This window comes from Aspergillus ambiguus, assembly GCF_047715705.1.
Source record: "Aspergillus ambiguus strain CBS 117.58 unplaced genomic scaffold BDV59scaffold_39, whole genome shotgun sequence".
In the NCBI taxonomy this organism is placed as follows: domain Eukaryota; kingdom Fungi; phylum Ascomycota; class Eurotiomycetes; order Eurotiales; family Aspergillaceae; genus Aspergillus; species Aspergillus ambiguus.
This window is the reverse complement of record NW_027395552.1, coordinates 92,707-109,412: the sequence shown is the minus strand read 5'-3', so window position 1 is coordinate 109,412 and position 16,706 is coordinate 92,707. Positions and strand designations below refer to the sequence as shown.

Below are 16,706 nucleotides of genomic sequence, written 5' to 3'. Positions count from 1 at the left end.
CTGTACCAGTGGCAATTTGAGTGACCAAGGTCTGCTGAAGCTCCCTTGGTCCCACTGCTTGAGCAAGACTGGGATGGTATCCAGGCTTGTCGATGGACTACGGACCGGTCAAAATCAGCGAATGGCACCTACAAGAGCTGGTCAGACAGTGTTGGAAACAGTTCTAGAGGTCAGATACTCACGCGGCCATGATGATAAAATGAGTTGCTTGAGCTAATCGGCGACTTCAGGAATGTGTGATAGAGATCAGTCGCTCAGCTCAGTCCCTGCACATTAAACAATGTAAAGCGAAACATTGTTGTAGAAGAGATGGATGGAGTGTTATGGTCTCTTCAGGAAGATAACGATTGATTCCGGCACCTTGACAAGAGCATTTAGCTATGGGAAGAGAAGAAGAAGAAAGAGAGAGGTTTCCCATGGCCTAAAGCCTTTTTATAGAGGCCTGAATGACTCATCTTGAATAGTTAATGGCAAGTTCCAGAGACAACCTCCGTTATGTCGGCAGGCTAGGTCAGTACCCAAGACCCTCATTTAAAGATCTGTTTGTCATCTGGTGATGGCTATGGAATCACTTGGGAACAGTAGAAATAAACAATTTACTCTATATTCTCTAGTGAAAGGTGAGTCATTCCACGTCGGACTATCTCGTTCTCTCGGATGAAGGACCACGCCTATCAATTTTATATACACTTCGCACCCCATAGCTGCAGCGGAGATGAATGTCGCTGTATCCACGGCCTTAAACCAACATGCTGGGAGATGACGAGAGAACACGAATATAACTGTGGCACTGGACATGACTATAAGGATGCACAGTTGGCGAATTCTTACCGAGCTATGGCTCATTTGAAGAAGGAACTTCGGATCTGCATGTAATACACTGCCTACCTAGGTAGTTAGTAATCAGAAGAACGTTACGATCCAGATTTTTTTTAACACGTCTCCTTTCATTCTGGTGAGCACGCAGTGGCAGTATGCAGCAAGACCTCTGGGGAAATCTCACCGCTGAGATGGATGCACCCACTTGTTCCCTTAATAAGCGTAATATAGAAACCGGCCTGGAATGTAGCCTGTTCAGAAAGTAGAACATGAGAGCCGTTTAGGGTATATGGACGCTACTGGCCGCCGTGAAGTCTGACGGTACTTGCTGTATTCTCCGCTTGAGCGATCAGAAAACAATTCGATCGCGCCTAGGCTGTACGCCGGGGTAGCTGTGTAGAAGTTTGTAGCGTTCCTCCTTTGATGTTAAGTTTTAGGACAGTTGTCTACTGCTGGCCAAAACCACCTTCAAACTTGCAAGAACTGATCACTGCCCCGTGTCACATGGATGTTGGTCGGATAGCAAAGCGCTGGTATGGTTGTAGCTCATCCCGGATATAAAGATCGGTAGCCCAATGGAGGAATCGGTGCCGCAAGCTGCACTGTTGCTCAAGAACCTCCTGCTGAAGGCTACAGCTGGTCCTACAGGCAGAATGGCAGGACATAGACACACGCAATACGGAGTATATCCCATTATACCTGCGAGACTTCACTGTATCTTGCAATTACACGCGACGCTCCACTTGGGGTGCTCAAGAGATTCTGAATGACATACTACAATGCATAATACAACGAACAGTACCTAGAAACCTATGTCATTCGCAATACAATGTCTTAAAAACCGCGCCGAACACAGTCGAATCTATTTCTTAGCCTTGCCAGACTTCTTCGCCTTCTTGGTGGCAGGAGAAGGAGTCACCGCGCTGGCACCCTTGCTAGGTGTAGTCTTCCCCTCCTGCTTTGGTGTGCCCTTCTCAGATCCGGCCTTCTCCTTCTTCGACTTCTTGGGGGTATCCTCAGCATCCTTGGTGACCTTGGGCTCCTCAGGGGCCTCAATGGCCTTCGGAGCCTCTTCAGTCGGCGCCTCCTGACCCGCTTCAATGGCCTTTTGCTCCTCCTGCACGGGAACGTCATCCACGCTCTTCAGCTCGGGCAGCTCAAACTCATAACCCATCGCCTTGAGCTTCTCAGCCTTGGCAATCCGCCTCTTCTGCTCCCGCTCAATGCGCTCGGTCCATTGCTCTCTCGTCTTGCCCTTGTCAAGGCGCTTCTTCTCGATCCGGTTCCAGGGGGTGCGCTTGAATCGTCGGTTGGCGCCCTTCCAGATCTCGGGGTGCAATTGCTCCTGGGGCACGTATTTGCACTTCAGGATATGACCGTACATGAGGTAGTTGTCCATGGTGGCCGCGACGATCTTAGCTACCGACGTGGAGGCGAACTCGATAAAAGCGTAGTGTTTCGAGCGGCCAGTGATGCGGTTGCGGGAGAGACGCAGACGGGTGATGTCACCGAACTGGGAGAAATACGCCCGCATCTGGTGTTCGTAGAAACCGTGGGGGATACGTCTGTGAGAAGAAGGGTTAGTACCGACATGGGCAAAGCGTCTGTCGAAATGAAACATACCCAACATATACGGTACCCGGCTCCTCCGCCTGTTCCTTGTTCTCCTTCTGCTTCTTCAAGAGCTTGCGCTTTGTCTTCTTCGAGTCCGGAATCTTAGGAACAGGAGCCTCCGGGTCGAATCCTTCGTCGCCGGACTCATCCTCGTCTCCACTGCTCTCGAAGCCCTTGATGAGCGCAACGGTCTGATCATCTTCTTCAACTTCACTTCCACTGCCCTCATCGGCTGAGGCTTCATCGGAAGCATCCGCGACAGCTTGAGCCTTCTTTCCCTTGGTGTTTGTTTTGGAAATGCTCTGAAGTTTGGGAGTCTTCGATTTCGGGGCAGGAGCGGCGGTACCATCCTCCTTCTTAGATTTCTTGTTGCTTGACTTCTTGTCGGCCTCAGCCTTGGATTCCTTCGCCTCCACCTCAGGCTCACTCTCTTCGTTGTCGCTGAGGAAATCGGCCGCACGCTTGCGAGGCTTGATCTGCCGGGTCGGTTCGCCATTGACCTTCACATTCTGCGCGGATTTCTCCTCCGGTGCTGCAGCCTTGTCTTTGCCCTTCTTCAGAGCCGGCTTAGGGGCAGACTTGGGGGATTCAGCGGGCTTAGCGTCGACTTTCTTGGTCTTCTTCGCGGGCGAGTCGGAGGCGGCGGCCGCAGCAGCAGCTGTGAGGCGTCAGTAAAAGAACCAGAAAAAAGTTCGAATCCTATAGAACAACGCACCCTTGCGCTTCTTGTCTTTCTTGTCCGGGGCCATTTCGGAAGAGATTGGGATTGCAGGCTATGGCTAGGCACTGCACGGAGCTTTGAATCGCAAAAAATTGATGCGGAAACTTTTTCTGCGTCTACTTTTTTTTTCCTCCCGCAACGCCAAGACGAGCAGCAGTATCCGTCTCACCGCCTTGGCCGGTCTGGAACATCAACACATCTTCTCCTCGGTATGTTCTGTTTTCCTTCGCCGATCTGATCTCACTCGAGTCTTGCATGCCATGGGGAAGACGAAGAATGCGACGAAAGCGCTGACTCAGGAGGAAATCTGGGATGATTCTGCGCTCGTGCAGAGTTGGGACGAGGCCGTGGAAGAATACAAAGTATGTCAGTCGTTGTTGCACGTGATCTCTTGTCTGACACCGATGGACAGCTTTATCACAGCATTCATGCTCGAGGGGAGAATGTAGAGGATGTCCTGCGAGAGGCCGAAGCTGCCGGGCTCGTAGGGAAGTCGCAGGAGCAGGATGGATCTCCCGAAGTGGAGATGGATGCTGAGGAACCTCCTGCAGAGGAACCGAAGGCTGCACCCCCTCAGAACTCACAGGTACGTGTGCGGAGGACCTTGTAGTTGTTCACTCGTCCTTACGTTCATCCAGGATACGGGGGAGGCTGCGCCATCTATCGGGGCCTCTGCTGCTGCGCCTGGTCCTGCGGGGGCCGCTGTGCCCCACGCAGCTCTGGCACAAGGTATGCACCCTCCCTTGCCAGGGTAATATTCGTCTGACATTGCGTTGTAGTTCAAGATGAGGGACTGAAAAACCTTATGATGGCCTGGTACTATGCGGGGTATTATACCGGGCTGTATGAGGGGCAACAAAAGGCCAACAATAGCAATAATAATCAAACAGGGAACTCATAGCACTTGTGGAAAGTGTCGAACGAACATGGTTATCAACGATCAGGAAAGTATCCAGGGTCCGTTAGATGCCAGGCATCCGTCTCCGCTGTGTCGTGCGTGCCATAGTGGGTGACAGTCATGGAGATTAAGGATCGCTTGGCTTGCAGGTGTTGCCCCCGAGGATAGAATTATAAGCGTCGGCATCTCCCAGTGTTATACGTGGTGCCTTTACCTAATGTAGCACCACGGCAATCATGATACCACCATATCTGGAATAATTACAACAGGGCCCGTGTATATATCTCTCTGAATTAACTAACAGAGCTCACGTCATTGAAGTACAACTAGTTGTTCGACCTTGCATCATACGACATCTCAAAGAGCACAATTGCATCAAGCCATTACTTCCCTATCGCGTCTCCAAACCTTCAGAGGCATCGGTCCGGAACTCAGATTTGTCGTCTCGTGACGGGCGGGCTCCCAGTCAGGCGATGGCAGAGCAAAATCATATCGATGTACCAAGGAAGCCAGGAGGATAGTCTGCTCCAGATAGCTGATGTTGCGACCAATGCATCCCCTAGCGCCTGTACTGAAAGCCACGAAATACGACTGCAAGTCTTTACCCTTGTCACCCAACCAGCGTTCCGGACGGTAGACCTCCGGGTCAGGGAAGATGCCCTCATTGCGGTGAACCACGTATGCCGAAATACTGACGGACGTGTCGCCGGCAACGTAGTCATTGAGGATAGTGGTGCCTTCAGCAGGGGTGCGTCGGGGGAGGCCGAACGACACAGGAGGGTACAGCCGCAGGCTTTCATCTATGCAGGCGCGCAGATACGGGAGATGCTTCACTTTGTCGTACGGTGCGATGGTGTCCTCCTCATCCAGAACGTCGTCGATCTCGTCGCGTAGCCTCCGCAAGCAATGCGGGTTTTTGAGGAGCATGAGCATGACATTGTTGAGGGCGATGCCGGTGGTGTCGGAGCCTGCATTCATCATGATACTCACTTCCGCCACGATCTCGCCCCATTCGAGATTGTGGGGGGTTCCCGACTTGTCTTCCATGAGTGCCGAGAAGAAGTCTTCGAATTTCTCGCCGTGCTCGTACTTTCGCCATCGGGACGTGGCTCGGTTGTACACGATGCCGTCCCAGTCCTTGTTCAACTTCCACTTCTGCCGGTACGTAGGCGAGAGCAGCTTGCTGAGCCTCGTCAACGTCGGGTACCAGGCGTACGACCAGATCAGCGTGGAAGTAGCCGATCCCGTTGCAAACAGGCAGTCCCGGAAATGGACTTTCTTCACAGTGCCGTCCTTGTCCTCCGAGGTGATGAGATCACTCCCCTGGTCTAGAAAGCCGATGTCTTCGCTCAGGCCGATATTGGCGATCGCCGCGATGGTGAACAGGTTCGTCCACAGGCGATAGTCAACCGTCAGGTCCTGTGGACCCGGCACGCTGTTTGCAGGAAGGGGGCTGGTGCACCGTGCGTCGAACGCTTTGACAAGACGGCGACTCATGTCGACCACTTTGTGCTCCCAGTTCTCGAGGTTCTTGATGGCATAGGCGCTGGACAGGACCTTTCGCTTGCGCGCGTGTTCGCCTTTATCGACCACGTCGGCCAGGTGGAAGTGCGTCCCCGACAGTTCGGAGTAGAAGAGATCTTTGTTGCATTTGGTGCCATGACCATAGATATCTCTTATGGCGTTTGGGTCTGCATAGGAGAGTGCATTTGGTCCGATGCGGAGGACCGGATGCTTCCTATGGGCTTCAAGGAGCGTTTTGGACCGGATGCCCTTATGTGAAAGGTAGACAAGCGGCAAGTCTGATATGCCAGACCATATGGAGAGCTTGGGATACTTCCGAAGACCTTTTGGGTCACGGAAGTAGGTGATTATAGGGATTACGCCGAAGTAGACGATGAGAAAGACAAGGCAAAACAGGAGGGCGAGAAAGAACATCGTGACTACAATGATACCCGGGAGGCTCCATCTACACCTGTCGTCTGGTATTTGCTTTATATGTTCTTTCAATCCTGGTATACTTCTGGGTTGGCAGCAGATATGATCTCCGGGTTCTTAACTATACAGGTATACCCAAAAGAGAAGGCAATCGGCGACGTATCCGCAGATCCGGTTTAGCGCCGCCGACTGCCCTGGCTCTACCAGGGTTCTATTTCCCAAAAGGGCAACATGTCGGCGACACCCTCCACTGCGATGGAGACTGGAAAAGACCAGGAATCCTCAGAGGTGAAGAGAAGAGGGGACAACCTGTCTTTTCCACTTGACCCCGCGCTGGATCATAGGCAAATGAAACCAGAGATGTGAAAAAATTTAGCCATGATGTGAGAAACCCTCAGCTGATCTCCCTCAGATTATATATGTCCGGTTGACGAGCGGTCTCATCTACACTTGCCATAATAACTACATTTCCTCAACCATGGCAGCTGTCACTAATCCTATTCCCACCCGGCAGTCACTCCCAGAAGCCTTGCCAAACGGCCTAGGGCAGAATGGGGGCCGCATAGACCTGCAGCATTTGGGACGTCTGCGTCCATCTCCGTCCTCGTTGCCTCTCGAGGAGATGCGTCGCCGTCTGCAGGAAGATGGGTATCTGTTCGTAAAAGGACTCATTCCCCGGGAAGATGTGCTGGACGCACGAGAAAAGTAAGTTAGCCCGTTTGAAAACCCCATCCGCCCCCCGCTGGAGGATCCGTGAAACTAAGAAGAATGTAGTTACTTCAAAGCTTACGCCGACACCTCTCTATTGGCTCCTAATACATCCCCGCGCGAGGGCATCTTCAATCCGTCCTCCCAAGCCGACCTCCACAAAGGCATTGGTGGCCAGGGCTTGCCAGCTGACCCCAAAGAGGCCAACATCCTGATCGAGGCCCACAAGGACCCCCAGTACCGGGCCTTTGTGGAACATCCCGTCCTCACCAAGTTCATCCGGGACTTGATGAGCTGGAAGGAGCATGTGATCCTCGACCGCACCATGCTCCGGCACAATGTTCCCTTCGGGCTGGGAACCGGAATCCATTATGATAAGCTGTTCCTGCGGGGTGGCTCTGGCTTCTTCCTCACGGCCTGGGTCCCCATAGGTTAGTCGGAGCTGTCCTTTCTGTGGTGGCATGGGATACTAATCCAACCATGCAGGTGATATCTCCATCAACGGCGGGGGTCTGTGCTACTTAGCCAACTCCGTCCCTCTCGGCGAGGCTATCGAAAACGACTTCACGAGGCGAGCAGCGCACATGTCTCCGGAGGAGCGCATGTCAGCCTTCAACGCAAACATGATGGAGGGTGGCATGATTTCACCGTCACCACAGGAGTTTGCGTTGGTCCACTCACAGTTTGGCACTCATAAGTGGTTAGTCACGGACTATGAGGCAGGAGATGTTGTCTTCCATCATCCGTACAGTATTCATGCCAGCGGACGTAATGAAGATACTGAGGGTCGGATTCGGCTGAGCACGGATCTGAGGTTCTACGATAAATCGGATGAGGGGATTGATAAAAGATGGTTCACGATTTGGAGACCTGGCGACGGGCTGTAAATAAACCATTCATAACATGACTGGAATTTATGGGACGCCTATTGAGTTGGGATACTGGGTTGCAGCTCATCGGAGTTCAGTTGTCATAATATTCCAACCCGCATCAGGCGAGAGCATGGTACAGAGCATAACAAGCAAGGGGCACTGGACACTGCACTCCATTCTTCAGGATTTATGGAGCACCCATGCGGCCATTTTGGTGGTATCCAGACGCATGTTTAACTTGCATGCAGGTACATATTTCGAGTATATTAGCGGGATATTTCCTGTGCATGAGTGGGTACAAGCTATATATTGTAAACCGGATGACGCCTGTCCCTTCACACATGACAGTGCATATGTAGTGATGTTGCGTACATAATTACTAGGAAATTTAGTTTATCTAATGCAGGATGCATTCGTTGAGGATTTCTAAGTACCAGGGCTTGTATACTTCTTATCAATATCGTAGGATGCGGAGGCAACCGTGGCGAACCCCACCGCATCAAAGGCTTTCATTTCTCTCCACCCGCCGCTCACTCTCCTACCACACGCATCACGCCCGAGACACGACTCTACTGCTTCATGCGGCCAAAGCGTGAACCCTGGTAGGTGGTCTGAGACCGAAGAGGAAGCTCAAAACTGACTCTACATCTTAGTCAAAATTGTCGCAGTGGGTTCATCCCGCTCGCAGTATCCCAGCCAGACTGCTAATGTCATCCTGAGCTGCAGAACAACATGTAAAATGTTTGTTCCCCGATCGCCAGTTGAAGGTCTCTGCCGTACTGAACTCCTCTTGCAGGTGACGGAGCCCGTCCAAAATGTGGACGATGCCAGAAGTCAGGACGAGACTGTGTCCGAGCTCCACCGCAAGCTCGCCGACTACAGTTCCTGAACAGTACCAGTGTCGAGTACACTGGGGATCGGTCCAAAAACGAGCAGAACCAGCGTACGTGGACCTATGCATCGCTTCATCGCCTGACAGCAAAGCCTGACACACGCCAGGAACGTCATTGGAGTATGTGGATGAAACGTCTACACTGACTGCTCGATACGCTCCACATGTATCTTCTCCAGGTAGCATCCCCGCACCCAATGCCTTTGCAAGCCTCTCGCCCTCGCCGTCTCTGTCCCCTGAAGCAGTGCTGGCGTCACGCCTGCGGTACCCGCGGCTGGAGCATTTTCCAGACGAGACGATATCTTCTCGACAGCCCACAGCAACTAGTCCAGCCATTGTGCCCGGCCCAAGCCCAGCTGCAGCGAGACTAGGCGTAACGTTCTCCCAAACCAACCCTATATCCGACAGGCACTTCCTTCTCCCGCAGCTTGCGCTCGAGGAGGCATGCCTGCTGCGATATTTCGTGGAAGACCTAGCTAAATGGGTAAACGCATCCCACCCACGCATGTACATGGTCCAACGCAACACTGACTGTCTAGTTCGACCTCTGCGACCCGGAGCGGCACTTTGCGGTCGTTGTACCTCAACGAGCCCGCTCATGCCCGCCGTTGCTCAACGCCATACTGTCCGCGTCGGCACGCTACTTCAGCACCCTGCCACGCAACAAACAACTCGACTACACCGTGAAATACGGCCTCCATGACGGTCTTGCGGTCAGCGAAGAGACCCACCTGCGCTACCACAGCCGCTGCATCTCGCACCTGCGATCCCTCAGTAAAGAGCCCGACGCCATCATGGACGAGAACCTCCTCGCAGCATTCGTGATCCTGCGCTTCTACGAGGAACTCGACAGTACGTGATGCATGCACGCACATCACCCACAACCTCCACCCCCCGCTAACCCTAACGCCCGCAGGCCCCTTCATCGATCCCCCCAGTGAGACCGCCCTGCGCGGCCTCCAAGTCTTCATCGAAGCCCAGGCCACCTCCGCGCTCGCAGCCCCGGGTCTCCGCCAGGCTGCTTTCTGGGTCGGCTTCCGACAGGAATTCCACCTCGCGTTCTTCCAGCAGCGGCCCTTCCACCTCCCGCTCCACATCCACGACCACCGGCCCCTGCAGCCGCACGCCCCGGACCACGTCTGGGTCAACCGGCTCCTCGTGATCTGCGCCACGGCCGTGCAGTACTGCTTCGACAGCGCGGCGCAGAGCGCGGCGCGCCACGACGAGATCGTCGCCCGCCGCAGCGACTGGCTGCGCCGCTGTCCGGCGTCGTTCTCGCCGGTCTATTTCGCGCCCGCGGACCCCGCCGCCGGCGACCTCTTCCCGAAGCTGTGGTACCTCGACGACTGCCACATCGTGGCGGTGCAGAGCGTCGGCCTCATGGACATCCTCCTGACTGCGAAGAGCCCGCAGACCGCCCACCTGGGCGCCGCGCATACCCTCGCGCGCGCCGCCGTAGACGCCGCCGCCAAGGCTGCCGTGCTGGATCTCTGCGGCGTCGCTCTCTCCAATCGGCAGTCGCCAACCGCCCTGCTGACGGCGTCCATCGCCATCGTCATTTGCGCGGAACGGTTCGTCGATCGCGCCGAGCAGCGCGCCCTCATGTCCATCCTCGTCAGCATGAGCCAGGATAATAATTACTGGCCGACGCAGACGATGCAGGCGCGGCTGAAGCGCACGTGGGCGTGGGACGCTTGACGCGTCGGTGGTACACTACGGGAGGGGTCTACAGGCTGCAGGCTGCAGGCTATCCTGAAGTGTCATTGTATTGATTGGAACTATCTATCTAGATATTGCATCCGGAGGACCCGGTCGAACATATAAATCATACTGTCGTCGGAGGCAAAAAAAAAAAAAAAAGGACAGAGAGAAAGGAGAAGATTGAATGGATCTCTGCGTCCGCCCTTACAAACCCGCGATCCCCAACCCGAGCAAACCGGGGGTCTTCTCCTTCTTTGGAGTTGGCGTAGGAGTGGGCACGGAAGAGGGAGTGATCGAAGGCGTCGGCGTCGGCACAGGCAGGTCGGGGGTAGGAGTCGGGGTGGAAATGGGGACCTCAGGCGTCGGCGTGGGTTTCTGAACAGGGACGTCGACGGGCTCCTCCTCATGCTCGGGCTTGGGCTTCTCGTGCTCGGGCTTCTCCACCTCGTGCTCGTCGGCCTGGACGGCGTGCTCCGGGGTGGGAGGAACCTCTGGAAGGTTGGACGTGCCGGACGGACGGAGGTCCCCCGAGTTGTGTTTTTCGCTCTGCTTGTCCAGCTCATCATTCATGCTGTCCATCTGGTCGATGGAGTTCTGGGGCAGGTCAGCTACACTATTTGGTGCATCTGGAGGGGGCAGCAACTCATGGAGGCAGCAACTCACCTGCATGGCCTTGGAGGCCATGTCCATCCACGGGTTCCTTTCATCGGCCTTGTCGCCGGCCTGCTGCACCGGCAGTGCGCGGGCGAAAACTGCCAGGAAGAAGCAGAGGGCATAGATGGACAGGATGAAGCGGGCCATGTTGGGCGAGCTCGGTACAGGCGAACAGGAGTAGAGAGGAGAGGGATAGGTTGACGTCTGTCGAAGACCGGGGGTGGGAGAAGTGGGTGAGAAAAGAAGGGAAGAAGGGCTACGTGTTTGAAGAAGTCACACCGACTCCATGGCGTGCCTTGATTCTTTATACCTGGGAGAAGGGATTAAGCATTCTTAGGGTAGAGTGGCAAGACCTTGGCTGGCGGCATGTATGCTTTACGAGCCGCCTTTGAGTTCGGGAATCCCAACGGGAATGGGATTGTATCGAAGACAGATGCGCGTCGTTACGTAGGTGGTTTTAGAATCCGGTCCGAGACCATGTTGGCATGCGTTTTGCAGGAGCAAGGGGAGTCATGTTGTGTACACTTCAACGGGAGGTTGAGCATTCTGTGTCTTGAGATATGTAGATCATCTCCCCCCTTGTCCGGAACATCGTCCATCAGGGCTGAGATCGCCGCCGGGATGGACCACCGACACAAGGATCTACTACAGGGGCCGGGACAAACAAGCAGTGGCATTTTCAGCGGCATCGTACTGGCTGGATACATGCGCCGAGTAACTGGCCTCCGTCATGCACGCCTGGGCTTTCAAGCCATACTCCGTAATGAGGAGCAATATGCAGGCGGCTGAACGCTGGTGGCTCACCACCCATCTTGTAAGGACTGATAAGCTAGTAACAGTGGATAACTACATCGTTGACGTTGGACAAGAATGTCTCTCCCTGCTTTGACACGTACCGCCTCATCTGGGTCGAAGCGGACGCAACACGAGGGAGACCAATGCGGACAGAGTCCAAAGAGTTCGTTCTGGGCACGGTATTGACCTCGAATATCATGGAGCTGACCGACGAGACTTCGATTATGCCTGAGCGAGTGGGTCACTGACTCGTGTCTCGCTGTTTCTTTCTCTATCTTGTATTGTATGATTCCAAGCTGCGGCGTTAGTTGGGTAGCTGATTGAGTTCATCAAGGAAGATCATCTTCTTCCAGGTGGAGCCAGACATGAGACATGACTGAAGGGGAGGTCTACGGAAATCCTCGCCCCGAACTGGCACCGGCATCGGTATGTCAGCTGCAGGCCACGGGGCAAGGACATAGGTGTATGCTCAAAGCGAACCCAAACAGCCTCGTGATGGACAATCGCCCGGTGGCAGGCGATGGGATTAGAACGAGCATGCGATTTTCGCTCTCGGTCTCGAATCTAAATTTGTGGACGGAAAGGAAGCGCGTTGCCATCAACAAGGGTATGGAGACCTGAAGGAAGAAAGGAGAAAGAAAGGGAGAAGGAAAAGAAAAACAGAGATTTATGGCGGGTGATTATGTAATACGGATGAACCTTTCTCCGATCGCCTATTCCATACTATATACTACTACTACTACTACCACCACCACCACCACCACTATTAACACCTTCCAGCCTGGCTCCCTGCTCTTCCGTCAACATCCTTTCATCCCAAAGAGTCAATTTTGGCCCCTGGGAAGCTTGAATCCTCCAGGGACCAGCTTCTGGAATACCTGGCTAGGATCGTATCTTCTCTGGACCTGATGCAGCTTCCTCGTACTTTCCCCGCCATAGTGCGCAATGACCTCTTGCCTCCGGTTTGCATCGTTCATAAACAGGTAAGGCAGGTAGCTGCCTTCTTCTTTTGCTGTCTCCTCGATAACATCCATCATGGCGCGTGATGCCCCCAGAACCTTCTCATCATCCTCAGGCCACCACCACGCCGAATCTATATGGAACCAAGTCTGGTTAATCGCCTCCAGGCCCAAGGCATTTCCTCCATTTTGCTGGCCTGCTTCCACTAGGGAGGAGGAGATTGGCTGAAAACTGAACGAGACGGAGCCCGCGGTGACTGAGCGGATGTCGTCGAGGTGTGGAGAACGCAGCATTTGCTCTTTGATCACGTCATATAGAGACTTGGTGGGCTTAACAGTTAACACCCAGTGGTCAATCCTTATATATTATTAGTGAGTAACCCTTGAACGTTGTGCAGACTTCTTACCGGGGAAGGGTTGGCGTGGGGAATTCGCCCATCATGGCTGACAAGGTCTTCAGACCTGTGGTATCCAAGAGAGTAGGGATCTCAGAGAATAGATCAAAGGCCACAGGTTTCTCTTCAGGTTTGAGGTAGACCATTTGCAAGATTAATCCGACGTCAGTGGTGTTGATTGCCGCTGCATTTAAGTTGATGTTGGCGTAGGGGTCCTTGTTGTGAAGGGATTGGTATTGCTGAATGGCATCAATGAGGGTCTCAGCGTGCTCCCAGGCAATTATACGGCTTCCACCCCAAACTTGGTAAATTGGGTATGTCTTCAGGGTGTATTTTGTCACGATACCTAGTGAACTGGATTAATTGATGAGTTCGGGTGTCAAAACAAACGAAACGTACCAAAGTTATTGGCACCGCCCTTCAATGCCCAGAAAAGATCAGGATGAGAGGTGGCATTGGCGTTGACCAGTGATCCATCGGCGAGAATGACCTGTTATTTGAAACTAAGTTGTCTTGTTTTGGTGAAAAAAAAAAAGGCATGTACCTCAAAGTTAACCACATTGTCACAAGCCAAACCATATAGATCGGACAGATAGGAGAGACCACCCCCAAGGGGCAAACCACCGACTCCCACGTCCAATACTCTTCCACCCACAACAGTGACTTGATGCTCGTCCAGCTGGTTGTAGACCTCTCCCCATCGAAGCCCAGAGCCGACGGAAACATGACCGGCACCTCCATCATAGCACAAGTCGGTGAGCTTAGACAGATCCACCAACACTCCATTATCAATACTGGCAGCGCCTTCGGCGGGCATGTGCCCCCCAGAGCGAATGGCAAACTGGGTCTTTGCTGCAGACAACATAGGAACGGCCACTTGCAGGTCCTGTGCAGTGGATGGGACGAAAATGCAGGTAGGGCGCTTCCAAGCGATTTGAGACCTGCTCGCGTTAGTAGATAGGCTAGAATAATGTACTATTGAGCACGTTACCAGTGGTTATGCACTAAAGCTGTGTACACGTCGCTATCCCGGAGGAAGGTGGAGTTATCAATAGCCGCACCAAGCTTATGACAGGTTTGTACAGGAGAAGCCATCGTGCCTGTCATGACCACAGCGGCCAGAGTGTATTGTAGGATATGATACAATCGTGCCATAGTTGCTACTTAAAGGAAATGGAAATCCAAAAAGTTTGTGCGGCGGAGGTACTACTACGAAGTGGGCATGTTGTATTTATACATCGAAAAATGGAGCCGGGCTCTCTTGGGCAAGGAGTCAGAACACCCTGGAATCCCTAATATTACCGCTTACTCGGCGGAAGAAATCCTTGCTGCGCCATGGAATTGGCGTATTTGCCGACCGAGGTTTTATTATTTGTTCGGTTTAGATGTACGCGATGTATACCCAGCTGGCCACAGCATTCAATTAGTAGTATAAGAATGTGGGACATGATTTTTTAGCTTTTACATAACGGGCTCGACCACGCTACTTGGACCAGTATGTCGCAATTCCTCTATCTTTATACTACCACCTTCTCTTCCACCGAATTCTCATCTCCCGGTCCGGAGACATGGCGATGAAGCCAGCAAATTTGGAATCATCCTGAGCCGGCCTCTCCGACGGCTTCCCAGTAGAGTCCACCCAGTCAACAAACTCAATGTCAAATTTAGTCACCAGCACTGCAATGGCCAGCATAATTTCCTGCTTGGCAAAATGCCTCCCTGGGCACATTACATATCCGCCCCCTGACACAACCCCGTTAGCGACAGTTCCGTTATCGTAGGATAGAAGCAGAAAAACGTACCGTATGGAAAGAATGAGCTTGGTCTACCCTTCATGGCAAATTGAGGCCGGCGAATGGTCTCCCCGGTTAACTCATCCCGCGAATCTACATATTGAACATGTCTCCAGGCCCAGAAATCTGAGGCAGGATGCTCTGGTGTGGCCCAAACAGCATCCTCGTAATGTGCGATCTGCGAGCAGGTCTGCAGTAGGGCCCCTTTCTCAATCATATATCCGTCTACCTGGATGGGCTGCAAAACCTTGCGTGTCACGTTGAAAGAGACATGCAGGCGCATGATCTCGATGTAGAGAGACTGCAGCAGAGGAAGATTAATGAGCTTATGTGCGTCTATCCGTCTGGATCCGGTGGTGGGATCTGTGTTATAGGCTCCCATGGCTTCTGTGCGCACAGCTTCGAAGAGATTTCGATCTTTTATCAGCTCGATCATCGCCCATGCAGTGATAGGGACTGTGTTGCCGTTGAGGCTGATGAACGTTAGCGCATGCCACAACTTAACTTTCCGATATCACGGCGAGCTCTCACCCAAATAACGAGGCCAACGTGTGTCCGGCGGCCGCCTGGTTCGAGAAACCTCCTTCACGCAGCCACTTTGCAGTCTCGCGAGACAAACGAGATCCAAAATGCGGTTCCCACTTGGAATCTACATCGGGACCATTCCAGTCAAAGTGTTCCCATGCGGAATCGATGTGCTTCCTCGTCATAGTGTGTAGACGATCTTTGATCGCCACCGATCGTCGCTGCAGGAACTTAGGAAGGCCCCAGACGAGAGTCCCGGCAATCTCATCAAACTCCCAGTAACATTCAATAAAGCCGGGATTCAGATCGATGATCCGTGAACCAAACAGCGAGATAATGGCACTTTCGGCCATAGACGTCTTCAGCATCCCGAACAGATTGACGGTGTCCCATTCCGTCGTCGAATGCTGATCGAGACGTTCCGAGAACAGGCAGTAGAATGAGTCGGCCAGAGCATCCGCGTACGTGCGGTTACTGAGATACTCGGAGTATAGGTGATCGTGACCACGCCAGAACCTCTTCTCCGCTGGGGTGTTCTCGGTCCCTGGGGCTGGTGTCTTAAGTCGACCGGATTTATCGTTTGCGAACTTAGCGATTTCTTCTTTGGACATTCCCCAGTGACGTTCCATCAACATGAGCTGGAGGAAATTGCCATCCAGGGTGTTCGGCGAGCCGAACACTGTTTGCACGTTCTTCGCGCCGGTGACTATGTATGCTGGTATCGGTCCGACATGGAATTTGACTATGTTGCTTTTGGTTTTCTCCAACGTTGTTCTGAATTTTGTCAGACCATACTGCTGACCTCGGGGCAAGAAGAGAACACAATGAATGTATGAAACCTACGTTACTCGATTCAAAAATGTCCCCACGTCTGTCAGATACTGAATGGTGTTGGTAACATATGGGATTCTTTCTTTGAGATATGGTGGCTGCTTTCCCCTTGAGGATAGCTGCAGAAGCCCTGGTAACAGAACGACGAAGATAACAGCAACAAGGATAGTCGGCCGCTCTGCTACATGTGTAGCAAGTATATGTAGAGTATCCATAATGGATAAGGAAACAACACCGAAAGACGCCAACAATTCAATTCGGATTCATCATGGGATCATATTCACATTGTATCTGCCCAATGCACTATAATTCTCTGTTTTATCATGGAACAATCGTGGAATAGATGCATCGGCAATGCGATTTTCACGCATTGCCGTAGCTCAACGCTACGGCTTACAGTTCGACAGGGGTCTATGACTAGCATCGTAACTGTAACGTTGTCATGCACCGGCCCACTTCCCAATAAGCGTGGCTGACGGAAGGATTCACCCCAATCTCAAACCCTGTTGCCCAGGGTTCGTGAAATCTCGGACCGATTGGTCCAACATGAGGTACAGAACAAAGCCAAGGCTGGATTAGTCGACATCTCCA

The 16,706-nt window shown here is 52.9% G+C and overlaps 8 protein-coding genes across 8 annotated transcripts; 3 read left to right on the top strand and 5 right to left on the bottom strand.

Moving 5' to 3' along the window:
- Window positions 1-1,561: 1,561 nt before the first annotated feature.
- Window positions 1,562-3,246, bottom strand: BDV59DRAFT_186005 (uncharacterized protein). The gene is made up of 3 exons (XM_073690947.1): window positions 3,149-3,246; window positions 2,443-3,091; window positions 1,562-2,384 (listed from the first exon to the last, which is right to left on the bottom strand). The coding sequence occupies exons 1-3, from the start codon at window positions 3,180-3,182 to the stop codon at window positions 1,682-1,684; spliced, it is 1,386 nt and encodes a 461-aa protein (XP_073544453.1). The 5' UTR covers window positions 3,183-3,246; the 3' UTR covers window positions 1,562-1,681.
- A 112-nt stretch (window positions 3,247-3,358) lies between these two features.
- Window positions 3,359-4,322, top strand: BDV59DRAFT_186004 (uncharacterized protein). Its single transcript, XM_073690946.1, has 4 exons — window positions 3,359-3,516; window positions 3,567-3,740; window positions 3,793-3,883; window positions 3,934-4,322. The coding sequence occupies exons 1-4, from the start codon at window positions 3,415-3,417 to the stop codon at window positions 4,053-4,055; spliced, it is 489 nt and encodes a 162-aa protein (XP_073544452.1). The 5' UTR covers window positions 3,359-3,414; the 3' UTR covers window positions 4,056-4,322.
- BDV59DRAFT_210116 (cytochrome P450) lies at window positions 3,917-6,139 on the bottom strand. The gene has a single exon (XM_073695533.1). It carries the CDS (start codon window positions 5,988-5,990, stop codon window positions 4,428-4,430), a length of 1,563 nt encoding a protein of 520 aa, XP_073544451.1. The 5' UTR covers window positions 5,991-6,139; the 3' UTR covers window positions 3,917-4,427.
- Window positions 6,140-6,222: 83 nt separating this feature from the next.
- Window positions 6,223-7,616, top strand: BDV59DRAFT_210112 (phytanoyl-CoA dioxygenase family protein). Its single transcript, XM_073695532.1, has 3 exons — window positions 6,223-6,695; window positions 6,765-7,129; window positions 7,185-7,616. The coding sequence occupies exons 1-3, from the start codon at window positions 6,469-6,471 to the stop codon at window positions 7,583-7,585; spliced, it is 993 nt and encodes a 330-aa protein (XP_073544450.1). The 5' UTR covers window positions 6,223-6,468; the 3' UTR covers window positions 7,586-7,616.
- A 693-nt stretch (window positions 7,617-8,309) lies between these two features.
- On the top strand, window positions 8,310-10,160 carry BDV59DRAFT_195499 (Zn(II)2Cys6 transcription factor; the record flags this gene model as incomplete). The annotated part of the gene is made up of 5 exons (XM_073692581.1): window positions 8,310-8,337; window positions 8,367-8,462; window positions 8,570-8,946; window positions 9,002-9,314; window positions 9,379-10,160. 5 exons carry the CDS (start codon window positions 8,310-8,312, stop codon window positions 10,158-10,160), a joined length of 1,596 nt encoding a protein of 531 aa, XP_073544449.1.
- Window positions 10,161-10,367: 207 nt separating this feature from the next.
- On the bottom strand, window positions 10,368-10,964 carry BDV59DRAFT_205043 (uncharacterized protein; the record flags this gene model as incomplete). The annotated part of the gene is made up of 2 exons (XM_073694578.1): window positions 10,368-10,757; window positions 10,827-10,964. 2 exons carry the CDS (start codon window positions 10,962-10,964, stop codon window positions 10,368-10,370), a joined length of 528 nt encoding a protein of 175 aa, XP_073544448.1.
- A 1,472-nt stretch (window positions 10,965-12,436) lies between these two features.
- Window positions 12,437-14,061, bottom strand: BDV59DRAFT_195498 (FAD-binding oxidoreductase; the record flags this gene model as incomplete). Its single annotated transcript, XM_073692580.1, has 5 exons — window positions 12,437-12,929; window positions 12,979-13,312; window positions 13,366-13,456; window positions 13,511-13,907; window positions 13,958-14,061. 5 exons carry the CDS (start codon window positions 14,059-14,061, stop codon window positions 12,437-12,439), a joined length of 1,419 nt encoding a protein of 472 aa, XP_073544447.1.
- Window positions 14,062-14,488: 427 nt separating this feature from the next.
- Window positions 14,489-16,330, bottom strand: BDV59DRAFT_195497 (cytochrome P450; the record flags this gene model as incomplete). The annotated part of the gene is made up of 4 exons (XM_073692579.1): window positions 14,489-14,709; window positions 14,796-15,232; window positions 15,291-16,058; window positions 16,128-16,330. The coding sequence occupies 4 exons, from the start codon at window positions 16,328-16,330 to the stop codon at window positions 14,489-14,491; spliced, it is 1,629 nt and encodes a 542-aa protein (XP_073544446.1).
- Window positions 16,331-16,706: the final 376 nt, after the last annotated feature.

Excerpts from the sequence above, each read along its gene's own strand:
- BDV59DRAFT_186005 (XM_073690947.1), bottom strand. The coding sequence starts at position 3,182 with ATGGCCCCGGACAAGAAAGACAAGAAGCGCAAGG. Across the intron at positions 3,092-3,148 it reads GAAAGACAAGAAGCGCAAGG|CTGCTGCTGCGGCCGCCGCC; the intron begins GTGCGTTGTTCT and ends GACGCCTCACAG. Across the intron at positions 2,385-2,442 it reads CCGGGTACCGTATATGTTGG|ACGTATCCCCCACGGTTTCT; the intron begins GTATGTTTCATT and ends TTCTTCTCACAG.
- BDV59DRAFT_186004 (XM_073690946.1), top strand. The coding sequence starts at position 3,415 with ATGGGGAAGACGAAGAATGCGACGAAAGCGCTGACTCAGGAGGAAATC. Across the intron at positions 3,517-3,566 it reads AGGCCGTGGAAGAATACAAA|CTTTATCACAGCATTCATGC; the intron begins GTATGTCAGTCG and ends ACCGATGGACAG. Across the intron at positions 3,884-3,933 it reads CCACGCAGCTCTGGCACAAG|TTCAAGATGAGGGACTGAAA; the intron begins GTATGCACCCTC and ends ATTGCGTTGTAG.
- BDV59DRAFT_210116 (XM_073695533.1), bottom strand. The coding sequence starts at position 5,990 with ATGTTCTTTCTCGCCCTCCTGTTTTGCCTTGTCTTTCTCATCGTCTAC.
- BDV59DRAFT_210112 (XM_073695532.1), top strand. The coding sequence starts at position 6,469 with ATGGCAGCTGTCACTAATCCTATTCCCACCCGGCAGTCACTCCCAGAA. Across the intron at positions 6,696-6,764 it reads GTGCTGGACGCACGAGAAAA|TTACTTCAAAGCTTACGCCG; the intron begins GTAAGTTAGCCC and ends AGAAGAATGTAG. Across the intron at positions 7,130-7,184 it reads CACGGCCTGGGTCCCCATAG|GTGATATCTCCATCAACGGC; the intron begins GTTAGTCGGAGC and ends CCAACCATGCAG.